General features: G+C 56.3%; 1 protein-coding gene across 2 annotated transcripts in view; it reads right to left on the reverse strand.

Annotated features, from left to right (window-relative positions):
* Positions 1-5,984: 5,984 nt before the first annotated feature.
* Positions 5,985-18,416, reverse strand: part of TOP3A (DNA topoisomerase III alpha) — a 26,718-nt gene continuing 14,286 nt past the window's right edge. Inside the window, exons 12-19 of one of the 2 annotated variants that reach the window (XM_049636876.1) lie at positions 16,944-17,129; positions 16,623-16,752; positions 13,824-13,937; positions 13,557-13,722; positions 12,238-12,381; positions 9,585-9,707; positions 7,932-8,575; positions 5,985-6,572 (exon numbers count right to left, since the gene is read on the reverse strand). In XM_049636876.1, the coding sequence (XP_049492833.1) occupies positions 6,394-6,572; positions 7,932-8,575; positions 9,585-9,707; positions 12,238-12,381; positions 13,557-13,722; positions 13,824-13,937; positions 16,623-16,752; positions 16,944-17,129 (1,686 nt within the window). In that variant the 3' untranslated portion in view covers positions 5,985-6,393. The remainder of the gene's footprint in view (positions 6,573-7,931; positions 8,576-9,584; positions 9,708-12,237; positions 12,382-13,556; positions 13,723-13,823; positions 13,938-16,622; positions 16,753-16,943; positions 17,130-18,416) is intronic. The other variant, XM_049636877.1, reaches the window with a different exon arrangement.

Here is an 18,416-nt window from a genome sequence, read left to right on the forward strand (position 1 = left end):
TGTCTGTGTGATTTGTGCTGGGCCCTTATACACCGGTCTTTGGAGTCCTGGAAGCTTGGCCACAGGTCTCGGGATCAGCCTGGAGGTGTTAGGACCGAACTGGAAAAGTAGGTTACGCGGAGAGATGATACTAAGGATTCCTGGTGTGACGTTTCACTTTAGTAACGGGAACCGACTAGTTAGGGACTCTTTTTTCCCCCCAAAGCCTCAACTCCTCAAGCCCCTATGTCTTCTGTGGCAAGCCAGGGCTGCCCCCCAGCCAGCTCGTCAGTGTTCAGAGAAATGTGAGGTTCCCACCTCCCACCCCCGTGTGCTTTGGGCCATGAGTGCTCAGGGTGTGGCCACCACCGCCACTGTTCCCGTCCTGCTTTTCTTTCCCATCTTGGTGTGTTTCCTGAGGCGAACCCACCCCTTTGAACCGGGAGTACAGGACAAGGAGCAGGATCAACGTCCCCTCTCGTCTGAGAGCCCGCACATGGAATAGACGAGATGCCTGGACCTCTGGATGTGGGACCGTGGGCTGCCTCTGAAGGTCATGAGGGCCCTGCCACGGGCCTTCAGACAGCTGGATGGCTCCACGGAGAGGCTGTGGTGAGGGTCAGAGGGCGGGAGACTGGCTTAGCCAAGGTCCACTCGGGTCACTTGGCTTGGGAACCGGTGCACAGGGAGCTTTGAGCCGCCGTAATGGCAGCCGGGTGTTGGCAAGGGAGCAGCCTGGAGGCAGACAGAGGCTGGGCCTTGGTATTCTTGTTGGTAAAGTAAATTACGTAATACCAACTTCTCAGGCAGGTGCCCGGAGTAACTGCTGGAGTGGTGTTAGCGCGGGGCTTGGCTAACATAGGAACCAGACTGTTGGCCCCTGCCGCCTCCCCACAGACACAGCAAGGGGCTCCCAGTGCCAGGCCTGTGTCTGACCAAGCCGTGTTCCTCAGGACCCCCATGGAGGGCTGGATGGGCACAGCCGGGGGCAGCAGTCTGGAAGCCAGCTGAGTCCAGAGCCCCTCTTCGTAGATGATCAAACCCCACCACGTGGTGCCCTCCGTGGAAGCCCCGTGCTTCAGGTAGCTCTGAGAAATTCTCCCGCTATGATTTCAGCAAGAAAAACCCAGGATGAATTAAAAAAAAGAGAGGAAGGAGGTGCTCGTGGCTACATCACTTACCCAAGGTTAGTGTCTGGGACTTTCAGCTGCTGGCCAGAGAACTGGAAACAAATCATCATTTTGCTAAGAGCCTTTTCAGGACCTTGTGTGCTGGGCCAGCCCAGAGCGGTTGCTGATCAGTTTCACGCACCCCTTTAACGCAAGGGCCACGCCAAGTCTGTCTGAGCCACTTGTGGGCTCAGCCCAGGGTCTAAATGTCTTAATATTTAGACTCTGGCCATGGTGGCAAGAGCAGGCAATCTGTGTCCTTGACTTAGCTTTTTACCATGTGACCCAAAGCCAGGAGCTCTGATGACTGTGGCACAGCAGAGATGCTACCTGCTCAGAGAGAATCGCCGATGCAGATAAAAAACAAAAAACAGGGGCGCCTGGGTGGCTCAGTCGGTTGAGCGGCCAACTTCGGCTCAGGTCATGATCTCACGGTCCGTGAGTTCAAGCCCCGCGTCGGGCTCTGTGCTGACAGCTCAGAGCCTGGAGCCTGTTTCGGATTCTGTGTCTCCCTCTCTCTGACCCTCCCCCATTCATGCTCTGTCTCTCTCTGTCTCAAAAATAAATAAACGTTAAAAAAAAATTAAAACAAAGAACAAAAAACAAAAAACAGCCCCCCCCCCAAAACAGCAAATAGAAACTTGCTAATTTAAAACATGTCACCGACACCCCTTCCACCCTGAGTCCAGAATAAATCTTACTGTACATAAAACGTATCCTTGTTGTAAATCCACTTGTCTGCACTCCTCTTCAGGAAACGCTTAGCTGCAGAACAGTCTACCAAGTGGGGCTGCCTCTCATTCCCTAGAGCCGACCTGTCCAGCTGTTCCAATCTTCGCCATGACGGTAGTTCCCCCTTACCCATGGTTTCGCTTTCCGCGGTTTCAGTTCTGCCTGGTCGACTGCGGACCAGAAGCAGATGACCCTCCTGATGTATCGTCGTGTCAATAGCAGCCTGGCGCTAGGTCACAAGGTCCACACCATTCACCTCCCTTCATCACGCATTTTGGCATCTCATATCCTCACAGGAAGGGTGGGTACAAGTGCCATACGGTATTTTGAGAGGGAGAGAGAGGCCACATTCACATCTCTTTTATTACGATATATTGTTATAGTTGTTCTATTATAAGTTATTGTGAATTTCCTACTGTGCCTAATTTATAAATTGGACTTTCTCCAACTTTCTCGTGTATTCTGGGAAAAGGCATAGTAAAACTCAGAGTATATAGGGTTTGGTACTATCTGCAGTTTTAGGCATCCACTGCAGGGGGGGTCTTGGGACGTATCCCCCACCCATAAGCGGGGGGATAATTGTACTTAAAAAACAATAAACCCTGGGGTGCCTGAGTGGCTCAGTCAGTCAAGCGTCCTTCAGCTCGGGTCATGATCTCACGGTTCGTGGGTTCGAGCCCCGTGTCAGGCTCTGTGCTGACAGCTCAGAGCCTGGAGCCTGCTTCGGACTCTGTGTTTCCCTCTGTCCCTCCCCTGCTTGCTCTCTCGCTCTCTCTGTCCCTCAAAAATAAATAAAAAACATTAAACAACAACAACAACAAACCCTGAAGAAAGTCTCTGTGCACACAAACTGTGGCACAGGACATTCCTGGGAGTGCAAAGCATTCAGTGTTCAGACCCTGAAGGATCCGGCCAAACTGCATTCTGGAAGGACGTGGGTCAGTAGGCCGGAAAACTGGCCCAGAGCACCGAGCTGACACCGGCCAGCCGGGCAGGAAGGGCGAGTGTCTGCGTCGGGGAGGCGGAAGCCCGGGGCCCACGCCCACGCCCGCGCCCGCGCCTCTGCCCCATCATGGCGGCTCCCAACCTCCTTCCAGCAGACTTCACGACTTGGGAGATGCACGCTCCCAACAGCCGTGCCGGCTGTCTGTGGCTCTCCACACCTACCTGGACCGCGCCGAGAAGCTGTCACTTCAGTGTCAGCTGAGGGGCCACCTGGTTCCTTCACGAGCCAGAATCTACCTCAAGAATTGCCTCTGAGCTAGCTTATGAGGCACGTGAGGAAGGCACTTCTCGAGCTTTGGTGGCAAAGGGCCCTTCCCCTTCAGATTTATGTGGCTGGCGGGGCCCAAAAGGGCGCTGGGGCCCAGGGGTGGGGGCTGGAGCTGCCCACCCAGCAGCCTGTAGGCCAAGGCCACTGCTCCACCTCTGGCCTGTTCACCCTAAAACGGAGGCCTTCAACCTGGCACATCGCATATATGTCTTACGCATTTACATTTTTCAGAAGTCAATTTTTCTTTTGTAATCAGAAAAAGTTATTTAAAAAAAAAAACAAACAAGCAAACCCCAGCAACACGACCATTTGATTGCACTCGCTTTGTTGAGGACGCTAAGGCTGTAGCGGACGAAGCCCAGAATTGTACCCCAAAGACGGGCTCCCGGGACGCTGTTGTGCGTCCTTTCTGCACTCCTACCAATTTCCTGGGACAGCACAGTCCATCGGGCCGCACCTTCAGGCCGGTGGGAAGCCAGACTCTCCAGCTCCTTCAGTCGTGACCTCGCAACCCGGAGCCCCGCTCCCCCACCATGAACACGGCAGTCTGAGGCGGGGATGGGGCGCACACATCTGACCCCGGAAGGGACGGCCAGGGGGGAAGAGTGGTACCACCTGGGGCGCTCGCTGAACCTGCACCACTTTGTATTCTAGTCCCGGGAACTCGAACACCACGCGCGATCCCGGGGTCTGAGCCGCTGACGTGTTCCTGGGGGGAGCGTGGGCTGTGATTCACCCCAAAGGGCTGCAGCGTCTCCTGCCGCTGTCCCAGGAGCTGGTGCCCAGTGTGCCCGGCACGCGTGGAGCGGCGGGGGGCGGGGAAGGGGACTTATCTGTAGTTTCCAGCTGCTCTAAGGCCAGGAAGCATCAGAGATGGATTCTGTGAGCCCGGGGCAGGCAGACCAGCTGACGGGGAGGTGTGCGCGGTATCAGCCAGGCTTCCTCTCCTCCGAGGGGCGGCAGGCGGCTCGCCCCGCAGCGTGGAGAACAGTGTGGACTCTCCCAGAGCTCCGAGGTGCAGGCATGGCAGCCGACTTCAACTCCTGCTTGACAGCTTCTAGGGGTAAGCAGGTCCCCATCCGGGCCGCGATCTCCACCATCAGACGGGCAGCAGGCGCTGCCTCGCAGGGAGGCTGGGAAGCCGATTAACACGGCGCGTGATCCGCCTGGCCTAGTGCTCAGCTGCAACCAGGACTCAGCGAGCTGGGGTGGTCTTCGCCTCGGCCCTGCACCGCACAAGCTGTACGTGGGGGTCCATACGGGGGTCCAAACCTTTCCAGGCACCATTAGAGGGGGACAGATCAATTTCTTGTTGCCTGAACGCTGCCAGCCTGAGCAGGCCATCAAGGGACCTGGAAAACTCCCCCGCGGGTTCTGTTGGTGACGTTCTCACTGCAGCCAGTCAGGCCTGGCTCTGCCCTCCCGCCAAAGAGCCCCCAGGTGCGTACCATCACCCTGTTACGGACGAGGCCTCTCCGGCTCAGCAGTTAGGGCACAAGTCCGGGGAGGCACCGCAGGCTGGTGGAGAGTCAGCACCCCAGCCAGGTCTGACCCGGGGACAGTCCAACCCGGTAGTGTTTCAACGGCCGTTCGGAAAATGCGCGTCAAAACCACAGGAACACTTCACACCCATTAGGATGGGTGATAAAATAATAATCCAAAGGAGGAGAATACGTGCTGGCGAGGATGCGGAGAACTCCCTTGTGCGCTGTTGGCGGGAACGTAAAATGGGGCAGCTGCTGTGGAAAACCGCTTGGCGGTTGCGCAGAATTACCCGGAGAGCCGGCAGGTCCAGTCCCAGGTGTGCACACCAAAGAATTGAGAACAGGGGGTCACGGCTTTTTTTTTTTAGGTAGGCTTCATGCGCGGAGCGGAGCCTAAAGTGGGGCTCAAACTCGCGACCCCGAGATCAGGACCTGACCTGACATCCAGAGTTGGATGCTTAACCAACGGAGCCACCCGGGCACCCCACGATGTTCAAATCTTGTACCTGGGCGTATAGTAACGCTATTGACGAGAGCCAAAATGTGGAAACGGACCGAATGTCCGTCAACTTCTGCCCGGAGGGACACAGTGTGGTTCATCCACATGACGGAATATCACCCGGTCACGAGTACTGACACGCGCTTGTGGATGAACCTGGAAGACGACGCGCTAAGTCGAAGAAGCCCCAGAAAGTCGCATGCTCTGTGATTCCGTTTATAAGAAATGTTCAGGACAGGGAAAACCATCAAGACGGAAAGTAGACTGGTGTTGCCGAGGGCTGGGGGGAGGGGAATAAAACACAACAGCAGGGCCGTGACCCACCCCGCCGCCCGCCCGGAGGCTCCACGAGCAACTCTGGGCCACCCGCTGCTCTTACAAAAACGCTGCCCGCTGCCATCCAGGCAGGGAACGGAGTTGTCAGTCAAACCGAACGGTACAGGGCCAGGAGTCCAAAACCCAAGGGGAGTTCACTTCGTCACCTACTAGCATTGCAACTCTGGGCAACTCACACCCCGTTTCTGCTTATCTTCTAACCAGTGAAAGAAACCACACGGTTATGTATCAGAGGGTTTTGTAAAGACAGACCAGGGACACGGCCACCTCTGCGAAGCGTGGAAGCATCCGGAATCTCGTATCGTGTCTCTGCTCTGCGGGGCAAGCCGTTTGTGGGGCTGGGAGCGCTTGGGCTCGCTGCCTGCCGTGTGGACAGGGAGGACGGGCAGGGGCCGGGAAGAGAGGCGCAGGGGCCCAGAGACAGGCGAGAGGTCCCCCCGAGCACTGGCTGGCATCTGTGTCTGTCGTTTCTGCCACTGTTCACCGGACACTGCACCACACCCACCAGAAGAGAGGGACGGAATTCTTTATTAAGGCACACGAGCTGTGGGAGCCACTTCTACGGACACAATTCTAGAACAAGAGCCACTCCCATCCCCTTCTCAGAATGTCTGTGGGCAAAGCCCCTTCCAGGCTGCCTGGAGCCACAGCACGGGACGCACCAACCCCGCTGGTAAATGCTTTGCGGCGCCAGCAGCAAGAAGCCCAGGCGGGGAGCCACTGTCCACCAGAGACGGGACTTCTCGAGAGAGCGGTCCGGATCCGGACTCCCGAGCACGACAGGCGGCGAGACTCCAAAAGCCGCCACTTTCCGCAAAGCCTCCAGGGCAGCGAAGGGCAGCCTGGTCCCGGTGAAAACAGCTTATTCCTGAGACGGAAGGGGCAGGTGTGAGGACGTGGCCCTCTCTCCCCTCCCCTGCCTCATGTGTTCTGAGGACAGAAGGGACGGGTGTGTCCAGGCTGGTGGCAAACGCTGCATTTCCGGGGCTTCTTGGCCATGGAGCCCGTGTCTGAGGAAGTGGCCCGGGCTCTTTTGCTTCTGGCCTCTGGCCCCTGGATTCTGCCCCTGTCTCTTGGCCAGGTCTGGACTCCGAGGCTCCCTGTGGGAAGAGTCAGGGGAAGGCTGACTTTGGAACAGACACACAGAAGTGGCCAGAAATACAGGTCCCAGCATTGGGCGGGGGGCGTCCCTCCGGCCTTTGTATGGTCGGGTCCGCCCACAGGCCAGGCTCCCTTCCCTCCTCGCCACACACGGTGTGTCCCCCCCTTCCGTTGCCCCGACACCACTCCCTAAAGGACCCTGTGTCCTTGAAGGCCTTGGCCCACCATCACTATCCTGATAAGGAGGGCACTATTGTCACTTCACACAGGCCTTCTTTACAGAAGCAACGTCCTGCCAGCTGGCCTGAGGCCACATGGAGAAGCAGCGAAACCCAGCAGGCCTGTGACCAACAACCTGCTCCCCACCGTCCATGCCAGGAAACGGGAGTTCTGGATTCCTCCAGCCCTCAAATGGGCCTCTTAGTTTGGACCGCCCTGTGTCACCCGGGACAACTGATCAGCTGGCCTGGACGTCAGACACCACTTCCTGGACCACCTCTCACACACTGCAAACCGAGTCTGTCGTGGCAGTGGCTGCCTCCAGCCCCCTCGGGCACTGGTAGCCACCCCTGCGCCTTCCCCAGCCTTCTAGGTTCTTCCTGTACAAGCAGAGCTGGCAACGTGTGTTAGAATCACCGTCTGAGACTTAACTAAACTCTTCTGAGACAGGAACCCTAAGGAAGGTAGGCAAGTGCCCGGCTCACCGAGGAAACTGAGGCGGTGAGGCCGGGCCTTTCGTTCAAGGTTCTATAGCTAGGCTTTGGGACCAGCTCTGTCCGACAACAGGCCTTTCGGCTATTCTCAGGTACCAACTAAGCTTCTGCCGCGCACTGGGGTGGGCGGGACCGCTTCCAAGTGCCTCCGGGCGCGTGATCTGCCTTGCTCCAACGTCTGGGTGGTGGTTCTCACCAGACCCAGTTACCGGGCCCAAACCATGTAACTCTGGGCAGGTTCCTAGACATCCCCAGGGCCAGGCTCCGCAGCTGAAGACAAGGACCTTGCGAGCCTACCGAGGCTAGAGGAGCGCAGAGCCGAGCGGTCCGGCCGGCCTCGGGCTGTGCTGTGGTGCGACCCCCAGCGGAGGCGGTTCGCTGGGACTCAGCTGCCCCGTTTGTACAAGTGTGAGCACGTGCTGAGCTGACGGGGGGCGGAAGACGCACAGATAGCGTGTCTAGCGTAGTGCCGGGTGCGCAGTGGGCAGCTCTGTGGGCTGCAGCCGGCCTTGAATTTGGCATGAAGACCCCGCGCACCTGCCCCACCACTGCCCCTCCCTCCCTTCAGGGGCCGCCCTTGCTCTAGGAGGTGGACGCCATGCGAACTGCAGCAGAGCCCCGGCCGGGCTACACGTCCCGTCTCACCTGGGGCCACGTTCTCGTCCGCCCACTGGAAGAAGCCGCACTGCTGCTCTCTTGGCTTGGCGCATGTGTGGAACTGGCGCCCCTTGTTGGGCCCGTCCTTCTGCACCGTCCGGGTGACGGTGGGCTGGCTGCACAGGCACGACGTGCCCCCTCCGCTGTCATCGCCGGGTCTGCCAAACCCACCCCGGCGATGCCCCGGGCCAGGCGGGCGTCCTGCCGAGCCACCTGAGGGTCTTGGTGCCGAGGGGGGGGGCCCCCCTGCATCCGGGGGGCTGCTGTCGGCCCACAGGAAGAAGTTGCAGCCGCCACCGTTGCACTTATAAAACTGCCGGCCCTGGTTGGGACCCTCTTTCCGGACGGTGAGCAGCACGGCCTCCTGGCCACAGTTGCAGGTCACAGAGTCACTTTCACCAGTGGCAGCGGGTGGTGGCAGGGCCCGGGGGGCGCTGTCGATTCTGTTCAGGGACTGGCTAGCCTGCAGGTGGTTAGAGGGCTGGCTGGCTGGCTGGCTGGCTCTGGGGGCGCCCCGTGAGAGTCTTAGGTCCAGGAGCTCCATCAGGGTCTCATCACATCCTCCGACGCAGCCCACAAACTCCAGAGGCATGGTCGGGGGAAGGCTGCCACGTTTAAACTTGAACTTCAACCTAGTGAGGCCAGAAGGTGAGTGAAAGCACGAACCACCAGCTGCAAGTCTTCTGGTCCGAAAAGGGCTGCGCCCACCCTGGGCCTCCCCTCGGGGCCCCGGGAGCCCACGCCAGCCACCTGCCAACCGCTAGCCCGTCCAGCTGTCACGAGGGCAGGGGGGGAGGCAGGGGAAATCTAAGATCCCAATTAACCGCCAAAATACAGAAGTCTCTGAAAGGTTCACTTCCTGTAACACCAGCGGCTCTCAGGCTCCTGGAGGCTCCCGGGCCCTTTCAAGGTATTTTGTTACAAGGCTAGGAAGTTACAGCGGTCATTCTTCCCTGCTGTAGGCATGCGACTCTGCCAAAGGCCACAGCCCATGCCACGGGCCCAGCACACTGCCTGGGAGCAGAGGCCCGAGTCTTATCTAAAGCCAGACATTAGACTTAGAGAAATGGAAAACAATGCATTGTTTGGTTTGGTCTGCTTTGGAAATAAGTAAAAACATGCCATTTATGTCAGTATGCAGTGTATGCATTGTAAAATTAATACATGTGTCTTTAAATGCCTCCACTTTAACTTAGATGGTTAATCTAAATTGATAAGCTTACCGATAAGCTTAACCTAAGTTAATTAGATAAGTTAATTAATTAGATAAGTTAATCTAAATTGATAAGCTTATTGATGAGCTTAACCCACAACAAAAGCTCTTTGGGCTCCTCAATGATTTTTACCAGTGTAAGGGGTCCTATGGCCAAAAGGTCTGAGGACGGGTTCTACACGAGGGCTCTGGGCCTTTGGGAGGAGCCTGGAAGCCACGGCCGACACACGAATATTCTCTTCCCCATGCCCTACTTGGCAGCAATCTAGCTGGAAAGGGAAGGGACACAGACCGATTTAGGACTGCCAACCCAGCTGCTGCTGAGAGCACCGATTCGCCCCCCGCCACGCAGCGGTCTAGGAATGAAAGTCGCGGGAGATTCCCTCCCACCTGTGCTCTTCCTGCAGCCGACTCAGGGGCCAGCTCACCTGTAAACAGGGTGCGGCTGACAAACCGGACACACAGTCCCATCCCTGCTGGCCTCCAGCACAGAGTCAGGGAACCACATGGCCGATCGGCATTCTGGGAAACCGGTGCAGCTGAGGTAGAACCTGGAGGGCAGAGGGAGCAGGGTCAGGCAGGAGCCACCAGACTGCATGCAGGAAATAAACATTCCTAGACTGTCGCCCATCTGGCAGGGAGACTTTTCCTCAGTCGATTAAGGGAGATCTTGATTTTCCTGAAGGACACGTAAATGGATACACAGTCGCTGGTACTAAATGAGAAAAACTAGCCTGCATTTATCTCCCATCTTCCTGAAAAAAAGAAATACGTATTGCTGACTCTGCTTTCTTTAGAAGCACCAAACCAGGGTGCCTGGGGAGCTCCGTCAGTTAAGCTTCCGACTTGGTTTCAGCTCAGGTCTCGATCTCACAGTTCGGGGGGTCGAGCCCCGAGTTGAGCTCTGCACTGTCAGTACACAGCCTGCTTGGGATTCTCTCTCCCCCTCCCCCATGCTCTTGCACGCATGCCCGCGCTCTCTCTCTCAAAACAAATAAATAAAACAAAACCAAAAAACAACCCACTGACCAACCCAGGCCATAGCAAGGCCACGACCTGAGGGTTCTGCTCAGGTGCTGCTCAGGTTCCGGGCTGTGTGCTCTCAGACCTTCCCCAACTTCTCCACACGACAATTCTGATGGAAACCGTTGACACGCTCAGTTTACAGTGGGGCAAACTGAGGTGGGGAACAGTCTGGAAACCTGCCCAAGGATGCACATGCGGTGAGTAAGAGAGCTGGGAATAGAACCCTATCTGTCTGATGAAAGAGCTTTTACTCTGGACACCTGCACCACATCATTCTGAGGTTTTTATCTATTTAAGTAATCTCGACACCCAGCGTCAGGTTCAAACTCGCGACCCGGAGATCAAGAGTTGTGTGCTCGTCCGACTGAGCCAGCCAGGTGCCCCTTGGCCAACAATTCCTTACAGCTTCCAGCCACGAAACTTTAGGGCTGGACTAGCCAACGTGAACACAGTTTACGATGTCCTTTGAGCATGCCTGGGTACGACCAGACCAGGGGAAAACTAACCAAACCCCAAACCCCAATTATTCAAACAGCTAATCCACTGAGAAACGGCAACTGTCAGATAAGCCCTGGAGCGGTAAATTCCACAAGACAATCCCCAGACCCCCCCCCCCCCCCCCCCCCCCCCCCCCCCCCCCCCCCCTCCCCGGTGACTCAAGCACTCGGAGAACTTCAGAGTTCACAGCACAGCACTTACTAAGCCCTCGCATGTGGCAGTCCGCACTGGGCGAAGCCTGTACCAGCACCGGCTCGTATGCGTGCACCTACTGCCCACTGCCAAGTTGGGCCCATTAGCCTCTGGTTTCTGAGAGCCGGCCTGGCCTTCTCTTCGCCCAGGCCAGTGACGGGTCAGTAGTCGGGGATGCCACCCGCTCCCGAGGCAGCACAGAGGCGGCACACGGCTGCAGCCCAAAGGGGGCGAAGGAATGAAGGGCCGCGAAGACCTGGGATCAAATTCTGCCTTTCCCGCTCCCCAGGGCTGCCTGCTGTAGACAAGTCGCTTCAGCCCACGAAGCCTCAGCCTCCACTCCGTACGAAACTGAGGTAAAAACACCACCCTGCTGTGTGGTTACGGAGTCCAGAATGTACGTCGAGGACCGTGCATCGTGCCCCCCATAGGGATGGCACGTGATAAATGACGGCCACCGTCTCCATTCCCCACTCCTGCTGTGAACACCTGCCAGCGGCCCGGGGCCGGCTTGGGGAGCCTCGCGACAAACTGCCTACCCACTGCTGCACTAAGAGTGAGAAGGGATGTGGCACGTCCAGGTCCAAATCAGCGCCAAAACCGGAAGAAGAAAAGCAGTGCCGCTGAGTATCTCTAACATGTCAGGCCCTGCGCTACTAGACTTCTGACCCATGACGCCAAACCCTCACCCTTCCCAGAGTAGACCCCACCGCCCCAGGTTTATGGAAAATTGGCGCTTAGTAGTTAAGTAACCTGCTCTGGGGCACAACACTTGTGTGTGGCAGAAGTGAGATTTGAACTCAGACCCAACGGGGTCCTCAGCTCATGCTTCTCCACCGTCCTCCACACGGTGAGTGGGCGGCGTCTGATCCACAAGGGACGCAAATCTGCCGTCATCCCCCACCTCCTCTGGACCCCAGGTCATGTCACGACTCCAAGGCCGGGTCCCTGTCAGCTAGCCTTCTACCTCCAATACCTAGTGCAGGGGCTGGCAGCAGCACGCCTGCCTTTAAATAATGACACAGAGGGGTGCCTGGGTGCCTCAGTCGGTTAAGCGGCCGACTTCTGGCTTGGGTCATGATCTCGCGGCCTGTGGGTTCGAGCCCCGTGTCGGGCTCTGTGCTGACAGCTCAGAGCCTGGAGCCTGCTTCGGATTCTGTGCCTCCCTCTCTCTCTGCCCCTCCCTCACTAGTACTCGGTCCCTCTCTCTCTAAAATAAACATTAATAAATAAATAAATAAATAAATAAATACACAAACAAACAAAGACAGACACAGAAGTGAAACGACAGGGCCCTGCAGGGGGCTGTATGGCCAACCCAGCAAGTGCTGGGTGAGCACCGGCGGGGACAAGTCTGGCACTGACCCGCCACTCTTCTTGGTCTTGAGGACCATGTCCTTGTTGCACTGTGGGCACTTCTTGATGGGCTCTGGCATGGCTGGGTAGATGGCTTCTTGCTGGGCCACCTCTGCCCCTTCCCCAAAGTACTGGGATAAGGCCTCGTCCAATCTGAAGAAAGAGCAAAACATTTACGATATTCTTACTCGCGCACAGCATGAGTGTGACCAGGGGAACCGGCGGGCTGCTCGCCGCAGGCCTGATGCGGAGAACGGAGGCAGACGGAGCTGTGTTGGCCAAGCGGCCCTGGCTCCTCTCTGGCTCCTGGCAGCTCCCGGGAGTGATCCAGCTACAGGCAGGTACTTTTGCCTTGTCACCAGCCCCGCACCAAACAAAACTGCACAGGGTCCTAGCATGCACTCCAGAAGTGTCTGTCTGTCTGGATTTACATTTAAATTAGCTCATCCTGGGGCCCCTGGGTGGCTGAGTTGGTTGAGCGTCTGACTTCAGCTCAGGTCATCATCTCGCGGTCCTTGAGTTCGAGCCCCGCGTCGGGCTCTGTGCTGACAGCTCGGAGCCCGGAGCCTGCTTCCGATTCTGTGTCTCCCTCTCTCTCTGCCCCTCCCCCACGCATGCCCTGTCTCTCTTTCTCTGTCAAGAATAAACATTAAAAATAAATAAACTAGCTCATCCATTTCTCTTTTTTTAAGATTTTATTTTTAAGTAATCTCTACACCTAACACGGGGCTCGAACTCAACCCTGAGATCAAGAGTCACATGGTCTACCGACAGAGCCCGCCGGGTGCCCTGGCTCATCCGCTTCTTTGCCAAACTGGCACGGGGTAGAAAACAGGGTTGCGTCTAACAACATGCACACGTGCCGCTTGCTGCGTGGCCACCTCCAAGAAATACTCCACAGAGCAAACGTGTCCTACACCAGCACTAGGTTTCCTGCCCCACGGCTGTGCTGCCTGTTAACTCAGGACAATTAAAATCAAGAGAATGGCGTCTCTATCTGGCGCCAACAGCCTGGCACGACGGGACCAGGTCTTTCCGATTACCGTTTGTATGCTGGCGAAGCTCTAGGGGAAGGGGAACCCTCGGGAGGAAAGCCCGAAGGGGAAGGAGCTGCATGGGGACGGCCCTGCCAGGCACACCGCCGGCTGTGACGAACTGGCCCGAGGACATCTAACCACCCGCGGCTCACACTTCACGAGGCGCGAGGAGGCGCGCCGCCCGGTTTCTGCCGAATCACCCCCACCCGCTCCCGCTGCCCAGGGAGAGGTTACGGCCCAGGAGGCAGAGCCAAATGACCGCGTGCGCACACAAGTCGGACCCGGACTCACTTCTTTGCTTTGGCCACTGCTTCAACGAAAACCTGTTTGTATTTCTGGACTTGCTGCCTCAGAACCACCAACTTGTCCTTCTTCCCCTCACAGATCAGCTTCAGATCAGCTTCCAGCTCAGCCCGGAGGTTGGGCTTGGACATCTCATAGCCCATGGAGTCATAGCCTGCAGGGGCAAGAGCGGTGTTCTACGTGGCCCCGGGCGACACCTTCGGGGACTTTAGTTACGCGGCTCCGCCAATACCCCCGCGAGCTCCTCCTCCTTACCTTCCACAAGCCCCATGCCTAGATGCCCGGGCAGAAACCGCTTGTCCGGGGTGAGCCCGACGTACATCCGGGCTTTGATGGTCTCGATGTGCTCCGCATGAGTGGCATCAGTACCTGAAAGCCAGTCCTGGTTACTCGGGGTGATGCAGACCGTTTCCCCCCCTGCCCCCGGGTCCTGTGGGCACCTTCCTCTGCCTGGACTTCTTATTCTCGGTAAGACATCTCCCTTCGCCTCCGGCCCACGCAGAAACCACACTGCTCCCTCGCATCCGCTTCCTCACTTAAGCTGTCAATGTCAGCTTCACAACTCCTGCGTCTTTGTCCTCTGCTCCATGTGGCAGAGCCACGGCTGGAGCCCACGTCATGTCATCCGCATCAGGGCAATGTGCTCGGTCTCCTCCTTTCTGGCTGCTTCCTCCACCCACCCCTTCTTTACGCTGTGGCCAAAGGGTTCTCTGCAAATGTAGCTCTGGCATCAGAGAAATGCAAATCAAAACCACAGAGGTACCACTTCACGCCCACTTGAATGGGTATAACCAAAAAGCACCGATAACCACAAATGTTGGCGAGGGCACGGAGAAACCTCAAGCCTCAAGCGTTGCTCCCAGAGCGTAAAACGGTGCAGCCGCCACGGCAAACAGTCCAGAACTTCCTCAAGAGGTAAACACAGAGTTACCATAGGACCCAGAAATTCTACTGCTAGGTTATCCACCCTAGAGAACCGAAAACTGTCCACACACAAACCTGGACACAAATGTGCACCGGGACAAATGGGAAGGACCCAAAAGTCCATCGACTGAGGAATGGATAAACAAACCGGGGTGTACCTGCACAACGGGACAGCACCAGCCAAGAGGGAAAGAAGTGCTGATTCCCGCCACAGTGTGGGTGACCCCTGAGAACACGCTAAGTGGGAGAAGCCGGTCACAGAAGGCCACACGCCGTATCGTTCTAGTCAGAAAGAGGAGTGGTTGCCCAGGACTGGAGGGACTGGGGAGAAGGGGGGATGGGGTGTGACTGCTAATGGGCACGGGGTTTCTTTCTGAGACAATGAAAACGTTCTAAGTTTAATCGTGGGGAGGGTTGCACGCTTTTGTGAATATACCGGACGCTGATTTGTACGTCTTACGTCAGTCAAGCGTGGGGTATGTGAATTATATCTCAATAAAGCTGGTAACATTTTTAGGTTTTGTTTTTTTTTTTTAAAGCTGGTAACATATTAAAAAACGTAGCTCTCTTGAGCGCCTGGGTGGCCGACTTTTGGTTTCGGCTCAGGTTGTGATCTGTTTGTGAGATCGAGCCCCGCATCAGGCTCCCTACTGACAGTGTGGAGCCTGCTTGCGATTCTCTCCCTCCCTCTCTCTCTCTGCCCCTCCTTCACTCTCTCTCAAAAGAAATAAAAATAAAAAAATAAGTCTTTGCTCTTTTCCTCAGAAATCTTAAACTGCGCTCTGCTAGCCACAGGCCAACACCCGAGCTCGTTAGGCAGGCAACGCCGGCCCCGCAGTCAGGCTCAAGTCATCTTCCCAGCCTCACCTTCCACGCACACCCCCGGCCACAGTGCCATGTGCTTCCCTGTGCCTCCGTCCTCCTGCAGACTCGGCCGGTGCCTGGCTTGCCTTCACTCGCCAGGAATCCTTCCTATGAGGTTTAAGGCCCCTGCCCGCTCCCTGCCAGAGCCCATCGGGCTGGACTTAAGTGTTGCTTTGATTTCTTTCTCTGGCTAGATGAGCCCTTGGGGGAATGGAATGACCAGGCTTGATTCCTGTCTGTGTCTCCGGGGCCTAGACCAACGTCTAGCTGTGGAAGCCTCAGATTTTTAATGAGTGAATCCTGATGGGTGAACTAACTTTAATTTTAGCGAACCCTGCAACTTTGCGGACAGTATAGCAATGGCCAGAGGACTCCAGGAGGGCACTCCTTCCTAAGTCCCAGGACTACAAAACCCACTGTGTAGTGAGGCGGCTGTGCCCCAGGGCGGGCAGCTGTGCCCCAGGAATACGCCCAGGGAACTCCTACTTCCCCTCCATCCACTTCCCTCTCCATCGTGCCGCTGCCCCTCTGAACTAGGTTTGCCGGAGACCATCCACAGAGCCGTGACGAAAACTGACGAGGGGTGGCAGATCTGTCCCGAGGGACCCACCTGTAAACCTTGGGCCACGGGGCTTACCGGGAAAGCCAGTTCTGGCCCAGTTTCCTTTTAACCTAATTTCCAGTTCCCATACTGTTACGAGGAATGCTTTAAGGAACACCAAGGGCACGGCCGCGTGTGGCTAGCCGCAGGGCAGCAAACTCAGACTCCGCAGGGGCCTGGCAGGTAACGAGCGGAGAGCGGAGCCAAGTGTGAGCGATGGGGAAGGGACAGCCACCACTCCAATTCAACTCCAATTCCATTTCTGGGCGCGAAGGGGCGGGCTGCCAGACCCGACGCCTCGCAAGATGAAGACACGGATTTTTTATGTGGAATCTCTCAGGCCTTAAATGTTGGTAACTTATTCAAAATAGAAGCAAATCCCTGTGTGGGCTAAATATCCTGAGTCCACGGACAGGACCTGGCCAGGGTGCTCCCAGTGCACCACCCCCGAGTCCTGGGACACATCGATGTCCTCATTCGGCTGCTGTAAAGCAGTGGTTGAGAGCACCATGTGCGGACTTACTCAGACCAAGGTTCTTAACCTCTCTAAGCCTCACTTCACTACAAAGGGGGTGAAGAATACAATGGCCACGTTAGAGCCGTGGCAAAGACCAGAAGAGACACGGTGCCTGGCCCGTACGGAGGGCGCTGGAGCCGCTACTGACCAATGCCGTGCTTTTCCATGAGGGCGATGAGGTCGGCTTCGGTGAGCAGCTGGGGGGGACTGGTCTCTCCGTCCACCATCTCCACAGTGCTGGGCTGAAAGCGGGAGCCTCTCTCGTAGACGGGGAGGGTCTACGGAGAGCAGCAGAAGCGTCAGATCGTTCCGCGTGGCACTTAGGCAAAAGACAACTTCCATTTCAAAGAACGTGGCCCCGCTCCATCAGACGGCACTGGGGTCGGGAACACGGCTGTCTTCCCCTTTCCCCGAGGCCCATGGGGTGAGACGTGGCCTCTGGCCTCCGGCCGGGCCTGTGCTTTAGTACCTTGTCACTCCAGCGGTCATATGGGTACACATCCAGGTAGTTTCGGGCCAGAATCATGAGGCCGTGGGCCACGAAGCGTTCCTGAGCGATGTCGATCTCCACAGTGGTCTCCTGCCCCTGAGCATCCTGGGAGCAGCAAGCCAGGAAATGACGAACGATGAACTCATACAGTCGCTGCTCATCTCCCTAGGAAGAAAGAGAAAGGGTCTGAAACTCCCTCCAGAAGATAGCCTCTCCAGGATCGCAGCACCACCAGTAGTCTGACGTGGCCGAGGCCACCTTCCGGCCCAAAGTTCCACATGAAACAGGGCACGTGGCTCCCGTAGCCCCCGCAGCAGCACGGAGCGCCTGTGGACTTAGACACAACCCTAATCAGGTGAGGATAAGCAAGGAAGGCATCCTACCTTCCAGACTGAGAGGTGCTTCTTTTCACATAAACCCCACCAAGGGAGGAGACAAGGTAAAAACATAATAAACTAATAAGGGATCCCTTGTATAGAAGACACAGTAAAGTTACAGCCAGCAGCCCTACACCATCACGTTCACAAGGTTCATGGGACTTTCTACCAGTGAAGTAATCAAGGACTGAGCGAGGCTCAATCTGTCAAAGCCCGTAAGATGCTCGTACTCATAGCCAATAATTCTAAGAATGGATCCAAAGGAAACGAAAGGTCCACACAGATATTTACACAAAGGTCAATGGTTATTATGTCTCAGAAAGTTGAAAGCAATCTTAAAAAACAGATTTTGCAGGGGTGCTTTCTGCAGGGGTGATTTTGCACCCTGCAGATGAGCAGGGTGGCTCAGTTGGCTGGCAATCCGACTTTGGCTCCGGTCATGACCTTGCGGTTCGTGGGTTCAAGCCCCATGTCGGGCTCTGCGCTAACAGCTTGAAACCTGAAACCTGCTTCAGATTCTCTTTCTCTGTGCCTCTCTCCCGCTTGTGCACGTGTGCCCTCTCTCTCTCTCTCAAAAACAAAAAAAAAATAAACAACAAAAAAATAGATTTGGCAAAAGAAATTATGGTACATCTATGCAATCATTAAATATCATACTTTAAAATATTTCAGGAGCACCTGGGTGGCTTAGTTGATTGAGCGTCTGACTTCAGCTCAGGTCATGATCTCACAGTTTGAGTTCGAGCCCCCCACTGGGCTCTCTGCTGTCAGCACAGAGCCCGCTTCAGATCCTCTGTTCCCCCTCTCTCTGCCCCTCCCTCGCTCCGACACTCTCTCTTAAAAATGAACAAACATCTATTAAAAAAAAAAAATTCGGGGCGCCTGGGTGGCTCAGTCGGTTAAGCGTCCAACTTCAGCTCAGGTCACGATCTCACGGTATGTGAGTTCGAGCCCCGCGTCAGGCTCTGTGCTGACAGCTCAGAGCCTGGAGCCTGTTTCAGATTCTGTGTCTCCCTCTCTCTGACCCTCCCCCGTTCATGCTCTGTCTCTCTCTGTCTCAAAAATAAACGTTAAA

This window comes from Panthera uncia, chromosome E1 (genome assembly GCF_023721935.1).
Source record: "Panthera uncia isolate 11264 chromosome E1, Puncia_PCG_1.0, whole genome shotgun sequence".
Classification (NCBI taxonomy): domain Eukaryota; kingdom Metazoa; phylum Chordata; class Mammalia; order Carnivora; family Felidae; genus Panthera; species Panthera uncia.